Source organism: Aulonocara stuartgranti (genome assembly GCF_965226115.1).
Source record: "Aulonocara stuartgranti genome assembly, chromosome: 11".
Lineage (NCBI taxonomy): Eukaryota > Metazoa > Chordata > Actinopteri > Cichliformes > Cichlidae > Aulonocara > Aulonocara stuartgranti.
The window spans coordinates 18952741-18973343 of record NC_138947.1 but is presented as its reverse complement, the minus strand read 5'-3'; the positions used below and the strand labels follow the sequence as shown (position 1 = coordinate 18973343).

At 39.1% G+C, this 20603-nt stretch overlaps 2 protein-coding genes across 5 annotated transcripts; one reads left to right on the top strand and one right to left on the bottom strand.

The window, feature by feature from the left end:
• Positions 1–1481: 1481 nt before the first annotated feature.
• Positions 1482–6368, bottom strand: LOC309717490 (c-Myc-binding protein-like). 4 transcript variants are annotated; one of them, XM_082552108.1, is made up of 5 exons: positions 6185–6368; positions 3750–3822; positions 3172–3220; positions 2882–3011; positions 1482–1930 (listed from the first exon to the last, which is right to left on the bottom strand). In XM_082552108.1, the coding sequence occupies exons 1-5, from the start codon at positions 6209–6211 to the stop codon at positions 1883–1885; spliced, it is 327 nt and encodes a 108-aa protein (XP_082408234.1). In that variant the 5' UTR covers positions 6212–6368; the 3' UTR covers positions 1482–1882. The 4 variants fall into 4 exon arrangements, with proteins under 4 accessions (XP_082408234.1, XP_082408233.1, XP_082408236.1 ...); XM_082552107.1 differs by having other exon boundaries at positions 3750–3825; positions 6185–6366; XM_082552110.1 differs by lacking the exon at positions 6185–6368 and adding an exon at positions 4229–4412.
• On the top strand, positions 5178–19966 carry rragca (Ras-related GTP binding Ca). Its single transcript, XM_082552104.1, has 7 exons — positions 5178–5598; positions 9189–9392; positions 10264–10463; positions 13630–13744; positions 15016–15158; positions 15496–15644; positions 18107–19966. The coding sequence occupies exons 1-7, from the start codon at positions 5416–5418 to the stop codon at positions 18259–18261; spliced, it is 1149 nt and encodes a 382-aa protein (XP_082408230.1). The 5' UTR covers positions 5178–5415; the 3' UTR covers positions 18262–19966.
• Positions 19967–20603: the final 637 nt, after the last annotated feature.

Below are 20603 nucleotides of genomic sequence, written 5' to 3'. Positions count from 1 at the left end.
ACATTTGGAGAAAATGGACAGCAAAGATGATTTCAAATATATGGCAGATGTGATCTCTGGACAGGTCGTAACCCTCTTCAGCAAATCATCATATGCTTGAAATCATCTTTGGAAATGCAGCTTTCTGCAAACGTGACGTTTTCGCCTTGTTAACATTTCATTTTGTTAAGCTGAGATATATTACATCTTGACAATACCACTGTTAACTACCCAAAAAAAAATTTATACTGTGCACCATTAGTCTAAAATACTGCTGCAAATGTTGCTGTTTGAACTAATTCAGCAGATTTTCTTTGCTTTTATTTAGTTACTGTCTCTCTGTTATTGACTTACTATCAGTCATCGTGGCAGTGAAGATGAGAGGCTGGAACTTCCTCATGGGGATTTTAGAGCTGGTGCATATCCATTCCACTTCCATAGGAAAAATCTGGCTCACCATTGTCTTCGTCTTTAGGGTGCTTCCCCTTATGGCTGCAGTCGAGCATGTGTGGCTCAATGAGCATGCTGACTTTCTCTCCAATACCAAGCAGCCTGGGTGCAGTAGATCCACTACTGGGTGCTGCAGACCATTTTTGGGTCTTCTCCCTCTCTGGTTTCTATGGGGCACGCTCTTGATGGGCTCTGGATACTAGAGAAGGGATGGCAGAAGAATAAAGCTCCCCTCACTCCAACTGGTCGCGGCAGATGGCCGCCCCTCCCTGAGACTGGTTCTGCTGGAGGTTTCTTCCTGTTAAAAGGGAGTTTTAGAGCTCAGGATATAGCTTCCTCCAACTACGAAACATTAGTGGTAACAGAAGCAACAAACGAATCTCAGATCTGCAAATCTAAAAATCATTACAGGACACAGCGGTCCAGCCTATAAATGCGCTCCTTTTACATTGAGAAACTTTACACCAGCTGCTTTATTTTTATTATTTTTTATTTATTTAGTAACTTTAGACATGTCTGCACTGGGTAGACACAGGTGAGCTGTGACAACGGTGCTTTGGCTGTTTTATTCATTTAAACCCTCCTCTACCAGTCGTTTAATTTGTGGATTTCCAGAAAAAATCTTGTTAAACAGAAGAACATCTGATTGGAAGTTTTCTAATGTAATTTCAGGTTTCACAGCATCTGGACTGGATTTTAAATCTCAAATGACACATTACTATAAGCACTTATCTGAACAAAAACAATACTGTCAGTTTTCTTCGCCCGTTTCACAGTTTTGGTTTTTGTATGCACTTGGAGAAATAGGTTTTTAAGTGTGGAAGAAAGCCTAATGTGCTCTGGTCCCCAAGGTCTTTGTGCTTGGTGTTCGTTTTTTAATGTGTTTTATATCTGGTTTCTTTCAGCGGGTGATTGAGGATGTGTGTTAATGAGCCTACAAAGCTGTAAATGACCACAGTAACTCTGTTGCATTACAGAACTCACTGATTGTTTGCTGTAAATAAATTGATTAAAATTGGAAAAACAAACAAACAAACAAACAAAAACAGTGATTACATGGCCATGTTTTATTTTAGATGTGATATATTTTTGTGCACCTACACCAGATTTTTGTAAATAACACACATACATTGATCAGTGTGTGTCCTCTTAACAAGACAGGAAAGTAAAACAAACAGCTTAATGACTACTGTCTATTACTAACCCACTCGTCATGCTGAAAGTCAGTTTCTACTATAAAGCTATACTAAAGACTAAATAAACCAAAAAAAAACAACACTTATATACATTCATGTACAAAATAAGTTAAATCAAAAGTAGTAAAGTAGAAACTGAGATTTATAAAAAAGACAAAACAGCAACATAAAAATGTTTAGTTTTCACCTAAGTGTTGTCTCGCCTTCAATTTTTAAAGTGATAGCAACGTAGAAACAAAATGCTGTTGGGTTGGGGTCTAGTTAGCTGTGCCTCCATCTTCAGGTACAGATTCATAACGCTGGAGCTAGAGAGACAGAAGAAAAAAAACCCAAACATCAACATTAGTCGAGTTCACAAGCCTTTCAGGAGCTCCTTGTGTCCATGCAGACTGTCAGATAAAAAAAATAAATACACACTGTTACAGACAGGTATCAAAAAGCATCATGGCAGACAACACACTGACCCACGAGAAGCGATACAACACTCATACCAGAAGCCTCGGAATAGAGCTGTACCACGACAAAGGTAGGACGTGGTACATGATTGAGGTTTGCTTCTTTTGTCCTTACTAGTCTGGACACACTACATCATAACAAAACTACCAGACAGTCACAAGGAGTTTTTGAGCAAATTCCTTTTCATTGCACTTCAGGAGATTATGTGATTGGTATCGGAAAGAATGTATGGAAAAGATTACATTGAAAAATTATGCATGATCCAAATTTTTCCAGCAAAACAGTTTCCCAAATATGACGTTAAATATTGAAAACAAACAACAAACTGGGAGGCATCAGCTGCATGTTTTCAGGAAAGTATCACTCGTTTACATTTGTAACGCTGGTTAAAACTTGTTAATGCTTCAATCGAACACACTGCTCCAAGGTCATGGGGTCATTTTGTCTCCCTTTGTCTCATTTCAAGTTATATTGGATATGTCGCGCTACTTTTGTGCATGTTAAAGTTTGTACTCTGAACTTTAGAATAATTGAAGACTAAAAGATCTATTTTTGTGTTGTATTAACTTATGTACTGATGTATTGTGAAATCATTGCACAACATTTTTTTGCTTTTTATTTCAACTTGTGGTATCTTGGCATTAATTTATTCTGGCCAGCTGTAGGACACCATGTCTTCTTTGCATTCTGTGTCTAATTATAATGACTGTGCTTCAAAAATCTTAAAATCTAAATGAGGTTTAAAAAAAAAAAAAAAAGAAGAAAAAAAGTCTTCTTTTTACAAACCACTGGAGGCTTACCTTTGCTTTAAGCTCTTTATTTTCCCCTGCCAAGCGTGCACACTTTTGCCTGAGATTAATCACCTCCTGCTGCAGAGCCTCAGCATCTTCTGAAGTCTGCCCAACAGCACCGAGTTGCTGCTTGACAAATCTGGTAGAAGGAGCCAGTTAAAGAATCTACAGCGAGTGTAATTTCTGTTCAGACTTGTAGCTGGGAGGGAAAATATCAGCTGAAGGTTCACCTCAACACACAGATCATAATGTTGCAGGCTCATAATGTTCAGAATCAGCTTGTGCAATTAGAAGGATACTCCAAAGCGTTGTTGGGCTTTTCTTGTTGTTCATATAGCGACACTAGAACTGAAGACCAGGAGGGGAGAGAAAAGAGTTAAACTTTCTACTTATCACTGACTGTCAGTAAATACTTGGATGGACTCTTAGTTCTGTTTACTTGACCTCTGATAACATAATTCGTGAGTTAAATGGCAAATTTGGACTGTTTACTCAAGCAAAGTCCTTGTACTGTGCATTTACGTTAACTCAAATTATAATCTAATGAATTTGAGAAGTTCAGCACCATTTCTTACAGTGAAAAACAAGTCAAAAATTCTTAATAGGTGGAAAATCCTGCAAAAAATGTATGTTTGATATCTTACATTCTCTATCAACATTACATTAGCTATCAATCCATGTTCTTAAGATGTGTTTACTAAAAAGCCTGACACTGGTGAAAAGGTTTTCGACGTTTCCCCTCAAGGCTACTTGGTGTCAGATAATAATTTGCAGCACTGTCAGAAGAGGGTCTAGCTTTCAGTTATGCTCTGCAATACTTTGCGAATAGCTCCCAAAGCTAGTATAATGACTTTAACAGAAAAGAAATGCACCTTACCACTAGTTAGACTGTCAACAACACCAGCTTTCTCCAAGTATCTCCTAAACTGTTCCCTCTTGGGGTCTGGACCCTGCTGGAGGAAGAAAAATAAGACATTTTATTACCAGCTAATCATAAAGTACCTTTAAGCTGTCACGTCTTGCCTATTAGAGTGGGCCAATATGATTAAGAGTGTTCTCACTATTTGTAATTCCCTCGTATTTAATGCCCTGGACTTCAAAGGTGTAATAAAGAAAGTATAATTTGTAGCCGTAGCTAGTTTATTTACGTTCTCCAAACTCTGTTTACCCACAAACATTTGCAGACCCCCATCACCGAGAAAGCCCAAATACAAGCCGTCACAGGTGCGATGGCGACCTCCCGATGAGCCTCCCTCCCTGCTAACATTAGCTTAGCTGTGCTTGAAACACAGGACATGAAGCGGGTTCTTAAAAACAGCAGAGTAAAATGAATACAATGACAGCACACGCGCTTACTTTATAATGTGCCATAGTAATGTCGGTTAGAAAACTGCCTTTTTCGTGTAGACAGCTCCTATATTTAGCGTTCCGCTTAAAATGGGAGCACCTAACTTTGAGAATCAGGTACACCGCCGGCCGGGTCGGTAAAAGTTTACTTTCGTTTATCTTCTTCGCTCAACCAACTGCTCCGCAGAGTCAAAGCTGCATTCAGGAGCTCCTCGGGAATGTAAGAACGTGCAAAGGTTCCTCGTCACGAAACCAGTGATAAATTCTTACATATCTCCATTTCTGTTGTTTTCCCTCTTTTACAAAGCACTTAAAATTGCACTCTTAGGCCATTCTGCGATTGGAGGGCAAATAATGCGTCAAAACTGCTAAACAAAACAACAACAAAATAATATCATTGTGTTTAGGAACAATAATAAACCATCAAAAAATTAGGTGTGTCCAGCTCAGGCAGTTTTTATACAGATACACTAGGTACACTTTTTAAGAGTTATTGTAGTTGCCGTATGCTATGCGGCATTGCATAGGCAATATAATTTACACAACAATGGATTTATTTACTCAACATGGATTATTTAATCTGTCCTGCAATTGCGGAAAGAAATAATTCCTACATTTCAGAAGGCTCATGAAAGCCTTTGCTTCACTGTAGTAGGCGCCTGCTTCCATCTGCTGGTAACAACACAGAATAACACTATAACACACTCTGTTTGGTTCGTCTTCATTAAATGTTCCCTTTTAACCCAAGATCATTTGTGACTATTATTTTAGTCCACAAAAAAAAAATACTCTAGGTGGTTTAAAATAGCTCATTTAAAAAAATGAAAGGTTTTATTTTCTCCTCTTTCGAGCGACAGTTCATAAAACAAGTCCGAGTACTAGTCAGGTGACAGCGGTGAACCTCATTAAAGTGGCAGGCTGCTCGGCCAATCACCTGTCGAATTGTAACCAAAGCAGCGAATCAGAATCAAAGGGCGGGACTAAATGGTGAGGTTTTTTTTCAGGGCGAGAGGAAATCCTAAGGAAATGTGTGGGATCACGCTCTGCGTTTCCAAGTGGCTCAGGCGTTATTGACAAACTATCTCCATCGGGTGACGTTACTTCATGGTGCCTACCAACGGCCCGCTACAAACAAACAACTAACCGACAAAGTAAACGGGGGGAATAAGGGGGGAAGCGACCGTGCTTAGGACAAAATGTCGATTCAGTACGAGGTGGAACAGCTGTCTGACAGCTACGGGGTTGCGGACTCGTTTCCCAAAGATTTCGGTTATGGTGAAGAGGAGGCCGACATCGAGGACAGCCCGGCACCGTCCGACAGCAAACCCAGGATCCTGCTTATGGGCCTGAGGAGAAGCGGCAAATCGTCGATACAGAAGGTAGGCGGAGATGTTAAACTGTTAGCCTTCCGAGGCGAGCGCCGCCTGCCTCAGCCTCACGCGAGTATAAACGGGACGTTAGCCAAAATAGCTACCGAGTTGGGTTAGCATGTCGCGAGCGATGACGGTTATCAGTCAGCTGACGGCGTGCTCAGCTACGTAAGAATTGAAGAAATAATAACAATAATAGTCATAATAAAGAAAATTTGTAGAAAGCTAATGGTCACTTGGTTATCTGTGTGAACTAACACCGGTGTGTCCGCAGGAGTGAATTATTAACCAGCTGAACAGAGGCGCTCGGTGCATCTTTAATGGTGCGTGTGTACATGCAGCATGTGACTGTTTGGTTAACAACTTATCCGACATGCAAACAAAAAGCAGAAAAGAAAGTCTATGTCAGTCCCACCCAACTGTGCGGTATAGATTTGGAGTGTGCCTTTCACATGATATCAGAGCGACCACACCTTTCGGTCTGCAAGCCATAACACTTTTTAAATCAGTGCAGCACGTGCAAGGCCTCTTTACCTGAGTCGTACCCATTTTATCTCAGAAAGAGGGATAAAAAATTTGTTCGGCCGCTACTTACCCCCCTCCAGTAACTGCCCCTGTGCATGATGGACTATTCAGACGCTCCCACACTCTCAAAAAATCAGGAACAGCCAGAACTCCAGTATGCTCAAGGAAATTAAGCCCGCCGTATAGTGACACAGCTCCTTGTTAGGAGATGACCTCAGTAGCTGCTCTGAGATTGCTATGACCAGCGGCACCTGTGTTTTCACCTGAATTCCTAATTATTAATTTCATAAGCAGTTTTGGCCTTCCATTACAGCATATTAATGACTGTCTATAAAATGTTTTTAAAAAGTGATGCTTAATTTGCTTAAGTTTGAAATGCATTTTTGATTTATTTATTTATTTATTTTTTAAATGGCCAAAGATACTTAAATCTATGGATGATGATTAACACAGACTTTTTGCTAGCTAAATGCAGGGAAACGCCACCCTCACCCCACAAAGTAAAACCCTGTATGAGTGTAGATGACATTTAATATGAAGGCAAAACCTCTGTCAGCTTTGGTGACTGCTGTAAGCCTGGAGCCAAAAAAAGTTGATATTACAAGTTATGGCAGAGGCAACAAGCCACCAACGCCTGTGGAAACTTTGCAGTTGTTGGCAAAGGGGGAAGGCACATTCGGAGGCAGTGAGAGAGAAGGAAAAGCAGGAGTGTGGATAACAGAAAAGGGACTTGTAGATATTGTGGGTTGGTGCTAGGGATGGGCTCAGGCGGAGGCAGATGACTTGCTGTTTCCTTAAAAGAAAACAGGAAAAAAAGTTTTTAAAAAAGTTAATATATGTAAAGAATAATAATTTAAAAAAAAGTTCATTACTAGTAATCCAGTTAACTACAACATAATTAAAAATAGGCACAGTATAAGGCGGAATGATAAGATTCTTTAAAAAAGTCCAGAAACTGAGTCTCAGTTAATTTTGTTAATTCCCCAAAGTATGGAATTGTAACTGTAAATAATCAAATGACCACAACCACCTGTCATGCAGCAAACCCTCAAGGCTGGTTCCACTTTTTCTATTTTTTTTCCCTTTTTCTAGTCTTTATTTCATATTTCATCTATAGGCTGCTCAGAATATGTTTCTTGGCCTGCCACTTTCACTGTTGTTGCACTGTTGTTTAATAATAGATTAGACGTAGTTGACCCTTCTATGATATTTTATTATTTATGTTCAAATCCAAGGGGGAAGTATGAAAAGACTGCATATAGCTTGACGTGCTGCAAACCTAACCTACAGAAAGTGCATGGAGAAACTTTCTTGTGACGAAGCACACTTCTGTGCCAGTGCATATATGTGCACTTGCACTGTGTTTGCTATAATCCATACACCCTCAAGTCGAAGATTAACATTTCGATGTAAGCTGCCAACTGGGCCCGAGAATCATGTGATTTGGATTTTTGCTGGTTCATCGGCCGGTGACCTCAGTGGACGACACATTGATTTAAAATGCCAGCAGGGGAGCAAATACTCCTACCACATCACACGTCCAATACATCTCAAATCAAATCAAATCAAATCAAATCACTTTTTATTGTCACATCACATGTGCAGGCACACTGGCACAGCACATGCGAGTGAAATTCTTGTGTGCGAGCCCCACAAGCAACAGAGATGTGCAAACACAACAACACAAACGAGCAAAATACAAGAATGGCCAACCTGAAACTAATAAATATATGTACAATATATAATAGTGTATGCATTTCTGGATGTGTATACTAAATATTTTCCTGTGTGTGTGTGTGTGTGTGTGTGTGTGTGTGTGTACACATTTTTACAAATTAAATAGTAAAAAAATAAAATAATAATAATAATAAAATATACAGAGTTTTCGTTTTCTACCCTATTTGTTAAGCCTTCCTCTCATTAATTGTTAACTTCAGTTCAATGTACAGCAGCCACTTTACTTTCCGCAGCGTGAAAAGCTGAAAAATGCTGACGAGAATGACGTGTTGCAATGGATCTGAGTCTGCAGTGTTTTGCCCTTTTCCCTCTTGTTCTACATGTGATGTCTGGATGATATCCTTGTGCTAGAGTAACACTATAAAGCAAATTACAGCACTATTGTGATAATCTTTCACATGACTGCAATATTTTAATAATGGGATTATGGAACAGCCATTTGTAAACCACAAGTGAAGAAAACCTTACACGTGTCTTCACACATACAAATGTACGGTCATCGGACTTAAAACGTTGCTGGATGACTTCAAGTCTGTTTAAATTCACACCCGCAACAAAAGTTAACAAGGTTATTATACTGAAATTTTTTTATTTACACATCTGTTAGACCCCCTCTTTATGGCAAACCTCCTCAAACTCTTCCGTGAGGACAACCATCTCAGTTTAAACATATCAAATCTCCATGAATCTGCCCAGGGTCTCCTTTTGGTAGGACATACCTGAAATTACTCGTCTAGGAGTAACAAGGCATCTTAGTCAGATTCTCAAATCACCAAAGTCCCTCCTTTCAGTGTGGAGGAGTACCAGCTCGTATGTGAGCCCCTTCCAAATGATCTAGCTCCCCAGTTTTTATTGAAGTATTTATTTAATATAAAAATAAAAACTAGACTTTAGAAATAAAGAATTGTAATAAAACTAAATTGATATCCAACACTCTTGATTTAAGAAAAACATACTTGTTATGTCAGTGGCAGTTAAGAATTGATTGCAGTATTGAAAATTTGAAGAAGCGCATGTTTGTCTAGTGACTACAATGATTAGCGCTGTGTCCTCTGTCCCCAGTATTTCCAATAAATAAAGATGAAGTAACGAGAACAGACAGATGCATTTTTTTTCCCAGCAGCTAGTGTCAGAATTACCACAGATTTGTAGTCACTGCTATATTAAAGTTTCAGTGACCCTCTTACAAAAGTGCAATTTCTCATAATCCCACTGTTTGCTGAGTGTCATCATATACCAGTTTTCCCCACTAAATTTAATTAACGTAAATCCGGTTCCTCACTTTAGACTCTGTTTGTATTTATTCAACTGAAACATGGCATCAATTTTCATTTCAGGTGGTATTTCACAAAATGTCTCCCAATGAGACCTTGTTTCTGGAGAGCACCAACAAGATCTACAAGGATGACATCTCCAGTAGCTCTTTTGTCAACTTCCAGATCTGGGACTTCCCCGGCCAGGTCGACTTCTTTGACCCCACCTTCGACTACGAGATGATCTTCAGAGGAACCGGGGCTCTGATATTTGTTATTGATGCTCAGGTGAAGAGAAAAAAAAAAGAGGAAGAATTGTTTGATAAGATAAAGTGTAGAAGTGCAAAATCAGACCGCTTTCAGAATCACGACCACTTACATTTTTATTAAGATGAAACTGTACAGAAGAAGAAAACAGGCATCCAAGTATACACCCATTTCAGCACTGAAGAATGAGCTGGCTGATGAACAGCCAGAGTGGCTTGAATAAAAGACAATTACATGCCACGGCTTTTATGCCTGCGCTGTCCACATGACTCTGAGTGCTTTCAAGAAGTAATCTCAGCTGCGATATAAACCACAGCTCATCTGATTGCATGGCTTTATTTGTGCTCAAGGTGCATCAGATTCAATTTGCTTCAGCAGTTGGTCACACAGTGATATGAGAGGAGAGCTGTTTTCCTTTTGCTGTTTTGGGAGGCGAGGCAGAGGTGCATTTCCTCAAACCTCACTTTAAACTGATGAGAATGTACTCCTCCATGTTATCTGAAGTGACAGCTAATAATTATGTTGGGCTTAGCTCACAAGACTGTCATTCTCACTTCTTTAAGAAGAAGCACATCTTGATTTTCCTGTTTATGTCACTGTGATAACTTTTTTCTTTTTTTTTTCTTTTTTTTCGAAGGACATTGTTGGATATTATATACACTCTTACTACATTAAAATTTTTTCTCATAAAGTTTTTAAGGTTAAAAAAAGAGCAGATTATGGATGTAGTGTTCTGTAAGAATAAAGCAGCATGGTAGTATTAAAATTGTTAAATATTCTATGCTACATGTTGTTTCTGGTTTTGTGTCCAGAACAGCAGATTATGCATTAAATCTCGTTTTAGATTCACTTTGTGAACATGCCTGTTTTTGTGTCATCTTCTTTGTTATAGGATGATTATGTGGAGGCTCTGAGTAGGCTTCATCTCACTGTGTCGCGGGCCTACAGGGTCAATCCAGAGATAAACTTCGAGGTGTTTATCCACAAAGTTGACGGCTTGTCAGACGATCACAAGATCGAAACCCAAAGAGACATCCATCAGAGAGCCAATGATGATCTGGTAGATGCCAGTTTAGAGAAGCTGCATCTCAGGTACGATTAACTTGTGATTATTTTTATCATCTGTAAAAGCCAGAATAAGGGGGGGGAAGACATCCATCCTGTTTTATATTTGATTTTCAGCAAACAAAGTTTCACACACTCAATAATGCAATACAATAACTCTACTGTTAACAGATTTAACTAATCAAGAAAACAAGCCACAGCTTATATGGCCATTAATAAGTTGGTACAGCAGTTAATCGCTTACTCCAAATCTCTCAGACAAAGCATAGTCTCTCAACAAAACTGGCTTTATTCAAGACAGTTTTAACATCCGTAATCACGTTGTCGTAAACAGACATGAGTAAATACAAGTCAGTGCAGACACAAAAAGACAACCTCACTGACTGGTAATGACACATGAGACTGAGAGATGTTTTAACCTCTTCCACAAACGTTTTATACTTGGCCCCACTCATCCTATTTGATAAAAATGGTTTAAGAGTATGGTATAAAATAGTTTTTGGATTTTTTGGTAAAGTGTTCTTGCTTCAATCAGAGTGGCTTTTTGTTTGTTTTTCCCTTTTTCAATAATTGCAGTAGAAAAGCCATTGGGATGGTTGTTTTTATTAATGTCATTTGGTAATTGGTGTTGTTGCTAATAATAAGGCCTAAAAGTAGCTTCTGTTTCCGTCATTATATATCCAGTAGTCTGTGTCTTCAACATTGTCTGCATAGTTTTAGTGTTCCTGTGAGATTCCTCTTTGACCTCTTAATGAAGCAAGAGTGGCCTCTGCCACAGCTATCAGAGCTGTTGTGATTAAGGCTCCAAAGGGCAGAAAAACTTGAGATGCAGAAAGAAAGCCAAAGTACACATCTGCTGTTTGGTTCATCTTTGTGTGCACATAGCACACCATGGTTTGTTTGTTTTCTGATATAAATGCTAAAAGTTTTAACTTTTATATAGCCTGAGGACTAAATATGTTCATTTAGTAGTCTTTAGATTGAAGAAATGATCTTAAATTTTGTCATAGAATGCTATTAATACTTTGCCATTTCGCACAATGGATGTCATGGCTTCAGTTTTTTAAAATTCTTTATTTGGTTTGTTTTGATGTGTGGTTGGTGTCAAAAATTCACCATCATAGTAAATTCATCTTTTGAAGCCTCAAGTTACTTGTTTTGGCTATACTCATCCTACCATTTTGAAACAAGAGGAGGTAAAAGTAACTAAACAAACATGGACATTTGATACTTTAAGTACTTCTGCTTTTGATTCTAATAGGGACCATCATATGTGTTTGTCTAGTCTCGTCTAACTCTAACCCTCAAAGAGTTTCCCAGTCTTGTTCTCTAAAACCTAAAGAATTATGGATTTGATCAACTGGTCCTGTAATGGAATTGACACCCTGCTAGGCTTGGGAGAGCCCGATTGTCCTGCGGAGACGTTTGCTGCCGGATACTCGATGGTCGGTTGCGTCGTGTCTAGCGACACTCTCGATGGAGGACAATGAACAACATCTACCAATTTGGAACCATGATAACAGAGTTCTGGCTGATTGGAGCTGGCTTTGACCTGGCTTATCGAAGAACAAGAAGCAGCTACAGCTGTTCAAAATCCCATAAGGCTGGCCGATATGATAGACGATTGGCAGGGCTGTACTCAGACTGTGTTTTGAACGCAATATGGATAAGATCTTGGAGAAGAACAACGGGAATGGACAGAACTGGTGACCAGTGATGGACATTAGACCAACTGTAAAAGTTGGATGCAGTTGTTCGCACTAAACCCAAACATTCACGATCTTCACTCATGCGGCCCCCCTGGCGCCAGCTGAAGGCTTGCCAAAGTTGAAGCTGACTGGAACAACAAATTCTTCCCATGATAACAGGATTGTTGACGGAACTCTTTGTCCCTCCTTCAAGGCCACCTGGGTCCACTGGAAACTGTTGACTGACGCTTAACTGGGCGTGGTGACGCTTTCTCTTAGCTGAACACAGGATACACACATGCACACACACGAAACACGTACACTGATACGCCCTCACTATCACCCTCCCTACCCCGGATCCAACTCCTCCTCCCATGCTTACCTCCCATCCGATGTGGACACCGGATCAGCTGGAGGCGCAATCGAAGATTGCAGCGGTCCCAGATCAGCTGTACACACTGGAATACTCTCCCATGTTGCTTGTCTGTATTTTTTTTGGGCAACTGCAACTGACAAATAAAGGCTATCTAATCTCTCATCATCATCATCATTTACAAAGTGAACAATATGTTGTATTCATTAAGATTTGAAAGTAGTGTTTAAGACTAAACTTGTCAGGAAAGGGTTTACTTTGGTCATAGATCTGTGGAGGTGAATAGACATTTTGTCAGACAGTATAAAAATGTATCGCAACTTCTTAATTTGAAAAGTAAAGTCAAGGCCAAAGTGTCTTAGACATGCATTGTTTCAAATGGCTACCACATGATTCATTTTTGTGATATTTTCTAGAGTTAAACTAGTCCAGAATTACTAGATACTGAAATTTATGTTGCAGCTCTAATAAGATGAGTTAATGTTAATTGCAGCCTTTGCTCCGACACACTGTATAAGAAGTCTAAATGTGTTGTGTAGCACATTAAACAGTCTGTCGGGGTTAAGCCTGGGCAGCTCTGCAGCAGCTTTACTGTTGATTTTTAGGACTGTGTTGGCACACTGTGGGGTGTTTTATGTGGAGTGAGATTGTTGTTTATTCCGGTTAGACAGCCTGAGCGGTCCTGGATATATAGTGGATCTCTGTCTCTGGTGCTTTCTTCACCGTAATACATTGTGAAGTTGAGCTCCTGCCAAGTGTATGCAGACACTTCCATTTGGCTCACACCACTGTTTTCTCAGACACAAACTTTTTATTTATACATCTCACTAACCAATGTCTATAAGTCATGTGTGCCTAGTTTTCAGCAGCCTTATGAAGACTGTTTTTTTTTTTTTTATTTGTCGGAATTTTTTTGCCAAGTTAGCATTAAGTTTTTATCCTTGTGCTTTTGTCTGAATCAGGCTTTAATGCTTTGATTCACATCTCTTTTCTACAATTCTGCAACTGTTTGTCATGTGATCTTGTGACTCTATGTATTTTTACCTGGTTTCATATGCATTTTGAGGAAGTGAGAAGTGTTTCCTACTTGTAACAGCTTATATGCTTCCTTTTTTTTTTCTTCATCATTCAGCTTTTACTTGACGAGTATTTATGACCACTCAATCTTTGAAGCCTTCAGCAAAGTGGTGCAGAAGCTCATCCCACAGCTCCCCACCTTGGAGAACCTCCTAAATATCTTCATTTCTGTAAGCACACAAAAACCAATCCTTTATGCATAAGAATTCTCTTGCAACTTTGTCACTGATGGAGTGATTTATGTGTGACAGCGTTCATGGCGTGAGTCATTGCCAGCACGGAAGCCACATTAGTGTTGGCAGTTCCTCCACTGTCCCTACAGCCTTTTCTGAAGATGTTTGTGATCCTCAGTTGTAATGCTACTTTGTCCCACACTGGTAGTAGTAGTCGCTCTGTAACTTTTAACTGTTTTATCTCAGGGTATGACTTTTGAGTGGAGAACAGCCGTTTCTTCCTTAAATGTACTAACTGGTTTGGTAAGATTTACTGTATCAAGGCAGTACATTCAGTAAACAAGTTCATATTTAGTTTGCCTAGTTTATTTTGGATGAGGTTTGGCTAACTAACAGTTACTTGCCTCTTTACTTATATGAAAAACATGTAAACAAAAACAAACAAAATGCTCCAAAGTTATTATAAATTTAAATTGGCAGCATCTTCAAAACAGCTTTAATAACTTTTTGCCTTTTAAAAAAAAAAAAAAAAAAAAAAAAAAAAAAAAAATATATATATATATATATATATATATATATATATATATATATATATATATATATATATATATATATATATATATATATATATATATATATACACACACACACACATACAGGATTTGTTTTACAGTTGTATTAGACTGCATCAGTTTAAGCTTGTTGTGTTATGAGTTGACAGTTGTCTTCACATGTAAAGCTTTAAGTATAAAGCATTGACTTTAGCTTGCTCTTATGACACATTGTCTTCATACCTGAGTTACTGTGAGATCTGATTGTGTATATATGTTATAATACACGATAAAATGACGAAAAAAGCCACAACTTGCTCATTTCCCATTCATTTTGTATTCATAATGTTCTCATAAATATATTAATTTTTTATTTTAAAAAAAAAAACCATTTATTCTCATGACATTTCAGAGTCTGCTCATTTTCTTTGCTTTATATTATTTTGCTATTTCAGGCTTTTAGACCATTTAAAAAAAACTTTTGAATTTTACAGCCTGATCATACACAAATCAAAAATCTGATTTTTGTTTTGTTTGGTTTTTTTGGGGTTTTTTTGCAGCCTTTGTAAAAAAACAAACAAACTGTAACTTAGTTTATTCTCTCAGTAAGGGATCTGCTACCAGACATTAATTGTAACAGGAAGTAGCTTCCTGTTTCTTTACCATATTACACTTTTGACTGCCTCTTTTTTCTGTCTGTCTTCTTGTTGGTGACAGAATTCAGGGATAGAGAAGGCCTTTCTATTTGACGTGGTCAGTAAGATCTACATCGCCACAGACAGCTCTCCTGTGGACATGCAGTCCTATGAACTGTGCTGTGATATGATTGATGTGGTTATCGATGTCTCCTGCATCTATGGGTGAGTTTTGTGCTTTAGTGATGCACCAAAAGAGGTCAGAGTTGAGTAATGAGTGCTCCATGATTTGATAAACATAATTTTGGTCAGTGGTGTCTACAAAGTTAATTTTATATTAACTTTCTGTATTCATTTGCATAATAATAACTACCGTCATATTTGCTTGAATCTTTTGAAATCTTTTAAGCCTTTAAGAGACGGAGTTCACCCACGTGCTGTCTGAGGGTGCTTTCATTGAAGCACGACTTAATTTATGCACAATTAATAACCTCATAGACAAGCTGCAGTTTATTTCCCATTTCCTCTTTGAATGTTACAGTGTTTTGTTGTGTTTCACTAGTCTGAAGGAGGATGGCAGCGGCAGTGCCTATGACAAGGAGTCCATGGCCATCATCAAGCTCAACAACACCACTGTGCTGTACCTGAAAGAGGTCACAAAGTTCCTGGCCCTTGTCTGCATCCTGCGAGAAGAGAGCTTTGAGCGCAAAGGTAAGCTGTCAGATGACCTGTGATCCTCTGCTGCTCACTCGGCTTAATTTGGTTAATGGTTTTGGCTTGTGTCAAATGTCTTCATGTTTTCTTTCACTTTGTTTATCAGTGCAGTATTAGTGTGTGTCTGCATGTGTACAGATGGAGTGAAATTTGTAAACCTGGATGTTATCATGCACTGAAGTACATTACACAGAAAGATAGCCAAAGTTGGGAGTAATAAAAGGAAGCAGTAATTGACTTTCAAGCTCCAAAAACAGGAGATCCACCACTTACAATTAATTTAAATAGCAACATACTGGATGGCAGTTTGGGTGAATATCTTTGTGGCTTGTGATTGTCTGAGCCCATCTGCAGTTTGTTCCCCCATATTATGGAGAGTGTAGGAGAGTGGGTTTATTTTGATACTTAATTGTGTGTCTCCTTGAGAATTCAACACAGTCGATGACTTCTTGAGTGAAATTAAAAGTTTGTCCCATCACAAACTTTAAGCTAAAGCTGTTGTGCTAAAGGAAAAAGATATCAATTTGTAATTTGTATTTGAGACCCTGATCATTTAATAGCATGTTAGCCCTGGATCAGTTTGTGTATTCAGACAAGCTATGGGATGTACTATGAAGGACCTTCAACATAGCTGGGCTTTCTTTGCATCAGCTGGCTGGACAAAGCCTAAACCTCAGGATGTCACATTATGGTTGTGGGCTTTCTCTGCCTGTCTCAGAGTGCTTCAGGTTCTGTGAGTGTCACCTACTCTGATGAGAGACATTATCAGATGATATTAAAATGCTGATAAGAATCTATAAGGAACATAAAAAAATCTAACATTAAAATGCAATACTGCAGCAAACGAGATGAGATTAATGCTGAGCATTAATAGAGCGCTGAAATTTTAAACATCATACATTTAAACATTAAAAGGTTACTGTCCCATAGCCTAACAAAGGACACATGGGAATAAAAGTTAAATTCAATTTACCGATCGCATACGTGTTCTTTTTGTTTGTTCTGTGTGCTAATTGTTAAAATCCCTAATGACCCTGATGAAGGCCACAAGCCGAAACGCGTTGGTCAATTATTAAAGTTGTTCATCTTCCCTCAAGTGTTGCTGGAGTTCCTGCTTTGTGAATTCTTTCATCCTCTCCATGCACCTTGGAAGCAGGTGAAGTTGTGCCAGAAAATTTTGCTGCGAATTGTTAAAATCCCAACAGCAGTATAAATTATAAAAACACTTTTACATTTTCTGCATCACCAAAGGGAATGCATGCACATTTCAGTGAGTTTTGAGTTAGTGTAACATTTACTCAACAAGTCCACATATAAAATGTTCCCTTAGCAGAGGATCTATATCAAATTGTAAAGCTGTAAATACAGAACTCGTTGAAAACGTGCTGCTTCCAGAGTAATCTTTATAATTGGCAGTAGCATATGGCAATTCTATAGATTTGTAGACTTTCAGAAGCACTGTTACTGCTACTGTTTGAATCCCAAAGCAAGACTCCAGTTTGGCAACTCTAAGCTTCAGCTCCCTCTACAGTATTGTAGTCTGGAGACTGGCTCGGCTACTTTATGACTTTAATGGACTTTAGCCACTACGTTGTTGACAATGTTTTGGGTCATGTCATGCTGGAAGAGCCATCCACGACCCGTCTTCAGTGTTCTGGCTGAGAGGAGGTTCCTGTCTAACATTATATCTTGCCCTGTCCATTGGGCCCTCAGTGTGGAGAAGTTGGCCTGTACCCTAAACAGAAAAAGCGTAATACTTCCACCTCCAAGCTTGACTGTGAGGATGGTGTTCTTTGGATATATTCAACATTTCTCTTCTTCCGAACACTGCAGTTCAAGTTGATGCCAAGGTAAATTTTGGTGTCATCTGACCACAACACTTTCTCCCAAGCCTTCTTTGAGACATTTAGATGTCAACTGATAAACTTCAGATGGGCCTGTTCATGTGCCTTCTTGAGCAGGGGGACATTTTTGGTCCTGCACGATTTGAATCTATTACAGCATACTGTGTTACCAATGGTGTTCTTGGTGATCCCAACTCTGTTCAGATGATTAACATGCTCCTCCCATGTAGTTTTGGGCTGATCCACCCCCTTTCTCATGATCCTCACCCCAATCCTGCATAGAACTCCAGACGGAGGGCGATTCATAGTGATTTTAGATTTTATTCAATTTCCAAAAAACTGTACCAACAGCTGTCACTTTCTCACAAAGCTTCGTGCTGATGGTCTTGTATCCAGCCTTGCAGCTCTTGCTTGTCATGTCCTTTGACAGGTCTTTGGTCTTGCCCATGGTGGTGGAGAGTGTGGATTTTTTTTGTTAATATTCTCTCCCTCGTCATCAAAATATAACTACCATTTAAAAAAATTAGTGCCAGTTCATTTCATTGGAAGTGAGCAAACAGTCATTGGACTGATCAGTTGTTTAATAACATAGTTTTTTGTTTTTCGCTTTCACAGGACTAATAGACTACAACTTCCACTGTTTCCGGAAGGCTATCCATGAAGTCTTCGAGGTGGGAGTTTCCACTCCGCGTTCAGCTGGTCCACAGGCAATGGGCTCACCCTGCTCCAAGGCTGTTGCACTCAATGGCACACCACGCAACACCATCTAGATGCTGATGCAAAATTAAAAAACAAAAAGATGCAACAAGAAGGAAGAGGAAAGGAAAGATTAGGAAGGTCTCGGGAGCCTGTAGAGAAAAGACTACAAAACTGGGGCTCACCAGCGCACCAGTCACTATCCCATGCTCCCAGCACTTAAAGCACTGAGAAATGCCTCAAGCCAAGAGTGTGGGAGCAGCAGTGGAGCACAGAGGGGTCAGGCCAAGATGGACGATTGAAGGGAAATTCAGGCATCAGGTAAATGCAAAGCACTGTGTTAGCTTTGAGGAAGCCGAGAGACTAAACTGCACCTGAACAGGAAAAGGTTCAGGATCTTTCTTTGGATTTCTTAAAGCAGTCAAAGGCTGTGATAATTAGCTGCTGTTTCCTCTGTATGAACAATGTGATGTGGGGGAATAAAACCCTCTGTTATAACCTCTTCATATGGACAAACTGTTAGTTTGGAGGCTTCTGTCTCGTGATGAACCCACCCCGACCACTTCTGTGCTGAAAAAGACGATGGACATGTTCAGAGATGGCCTTATGTAGATAAAGCTTGACTGTAGTGCAAGCTTTTTCTCTCACCACCATTCACCTCACCTTACCTGAATGCTGCCCAAAACTTGCTTTTGGTTTGACTTGTGAAGGGAAAATAAGGTTTTGTGAGCAGATTAAAAAGGGATTGTGTTGTCCAGTTAAAGTGAGTGTGTGTGAGTGTGTGTGAGAAAGATTTTGATTAAATCCCAAGCGCGTTATTGTGAAGGAACTTAACAGAAAACGTATATGTCCTTTTAGCTAAGAGCAGTTTAGCATGATTAAACTCCTGTCATTCAGTGAAAATAACTCTTCTGTGCTTGTGCTCCACTGAGGAACAGCTTCTGATTGACTTTATGATGAATAGAAAAAGGAGTTTACTGGAAATTTGGACATACACATTGCAAAAGCACTGCCACCATGAATGAATAGGAGCCAGTTACACTATGCCACAATTTAAGAAAAAAATTAATTAAATTTGTTAAGTATGAATGAGGTGGAAGGTTGATGAACAGGTGGACTCACGGTTTAGGATTGTCAGACTGGTTGCAGCATGCTTGCATGCTTTTCCACTCAGTCACAGTCCCGCCAAAAATTATTAACCCATGTAGCAACCTGATTTAGTTTAGTCCTGATGAGCGGGAGTCACAAGAGCAAATCATTACTCCAAGCATGCATACATCAGTGTGTTTTTTCAGTTGAATTGTTCTCAACCAAAACATTGCTTCTTGTTTTGAAAAGGGGAGAGTGGAAATGGAATTAACAAAGAAACTCAAACTGCTAAAGTAGGAGAAAAAGACCAAATTTTATTATAATCGCCATTAAAATGAAATGCACTGTTCATGTCTGTATGTTTGTGTTTGCTTCTGTCAGGACTGAGAGGTAAAAACTCGAACCGGTTGCACCTAAAGATCGGGAATTTGACTCAGGAACCAGGATTACCACATTATCTAGCTAACTTTTCTGAGTAAAACTAAGTTCTAGCTTTGAAGGTGCCCCTGGTTTTATTCAGCAAAGTTATTCAGGTAATTCTGGTGCTCCTTGAAACTGGCCCGAGAAGTTGTTTCATTAGTCACCCGAGAATAAGTCGCCGCTTCATTGTTGCACATCAGAACTGTGGTGGATGATTGATTTCATGTAATGTGATGCTATACTGTGTGAAATAAATGAAAATTTAAAGTGTGTTCTTGTGCTTTTATTAGTTCGTTGACTAAAGAGATATTTGAGAAACTTGCAACATGTGTGGAAATGTCTGCATTCTGCTTGACAACCCTTTCTTCACTATCTAATGCAAAAGTGCAAACAAACACAAGATGGTGCTGCAGGACCATCCAAGCCTCCTCTCCACTATTATGATATTCAGTTTTCTCTTTGCCAAGACCAATAAGTCTTTTTCATACTTGTTAAAAATACAGAAAGTGTGCATTCATTGCTTCACCTGTGCGGTGAATTATACAGCTTGTTAAATGTCACCAGCGTCTATAACAACAGCGAGAACTGCTGCTTCGTTTATTGGTTCTGCATTATGAGCATGACAATAGAATAAATTGGATTACTCAGTATTGAGGAAACGCAGGTGTTTACTCGCATCCAATTTCTAAAAAAGGCATCTTTATGTCGACTCAATGTTTTCATGTTAAAATGCCAAATAACCGATTTTAACATTTATTTGCTCAACAAAACTACTCCAATATAAAACAAGACAGACTGTTAATTGTCAGTTTTCTTAAAGTTGGCTGTTGTTCAGATGGCATAATAATGAGTGGAGAAAGACCCCCCCCCCCCCCCTTTCTGGTTTAGTGCATATAAAAACAACTCT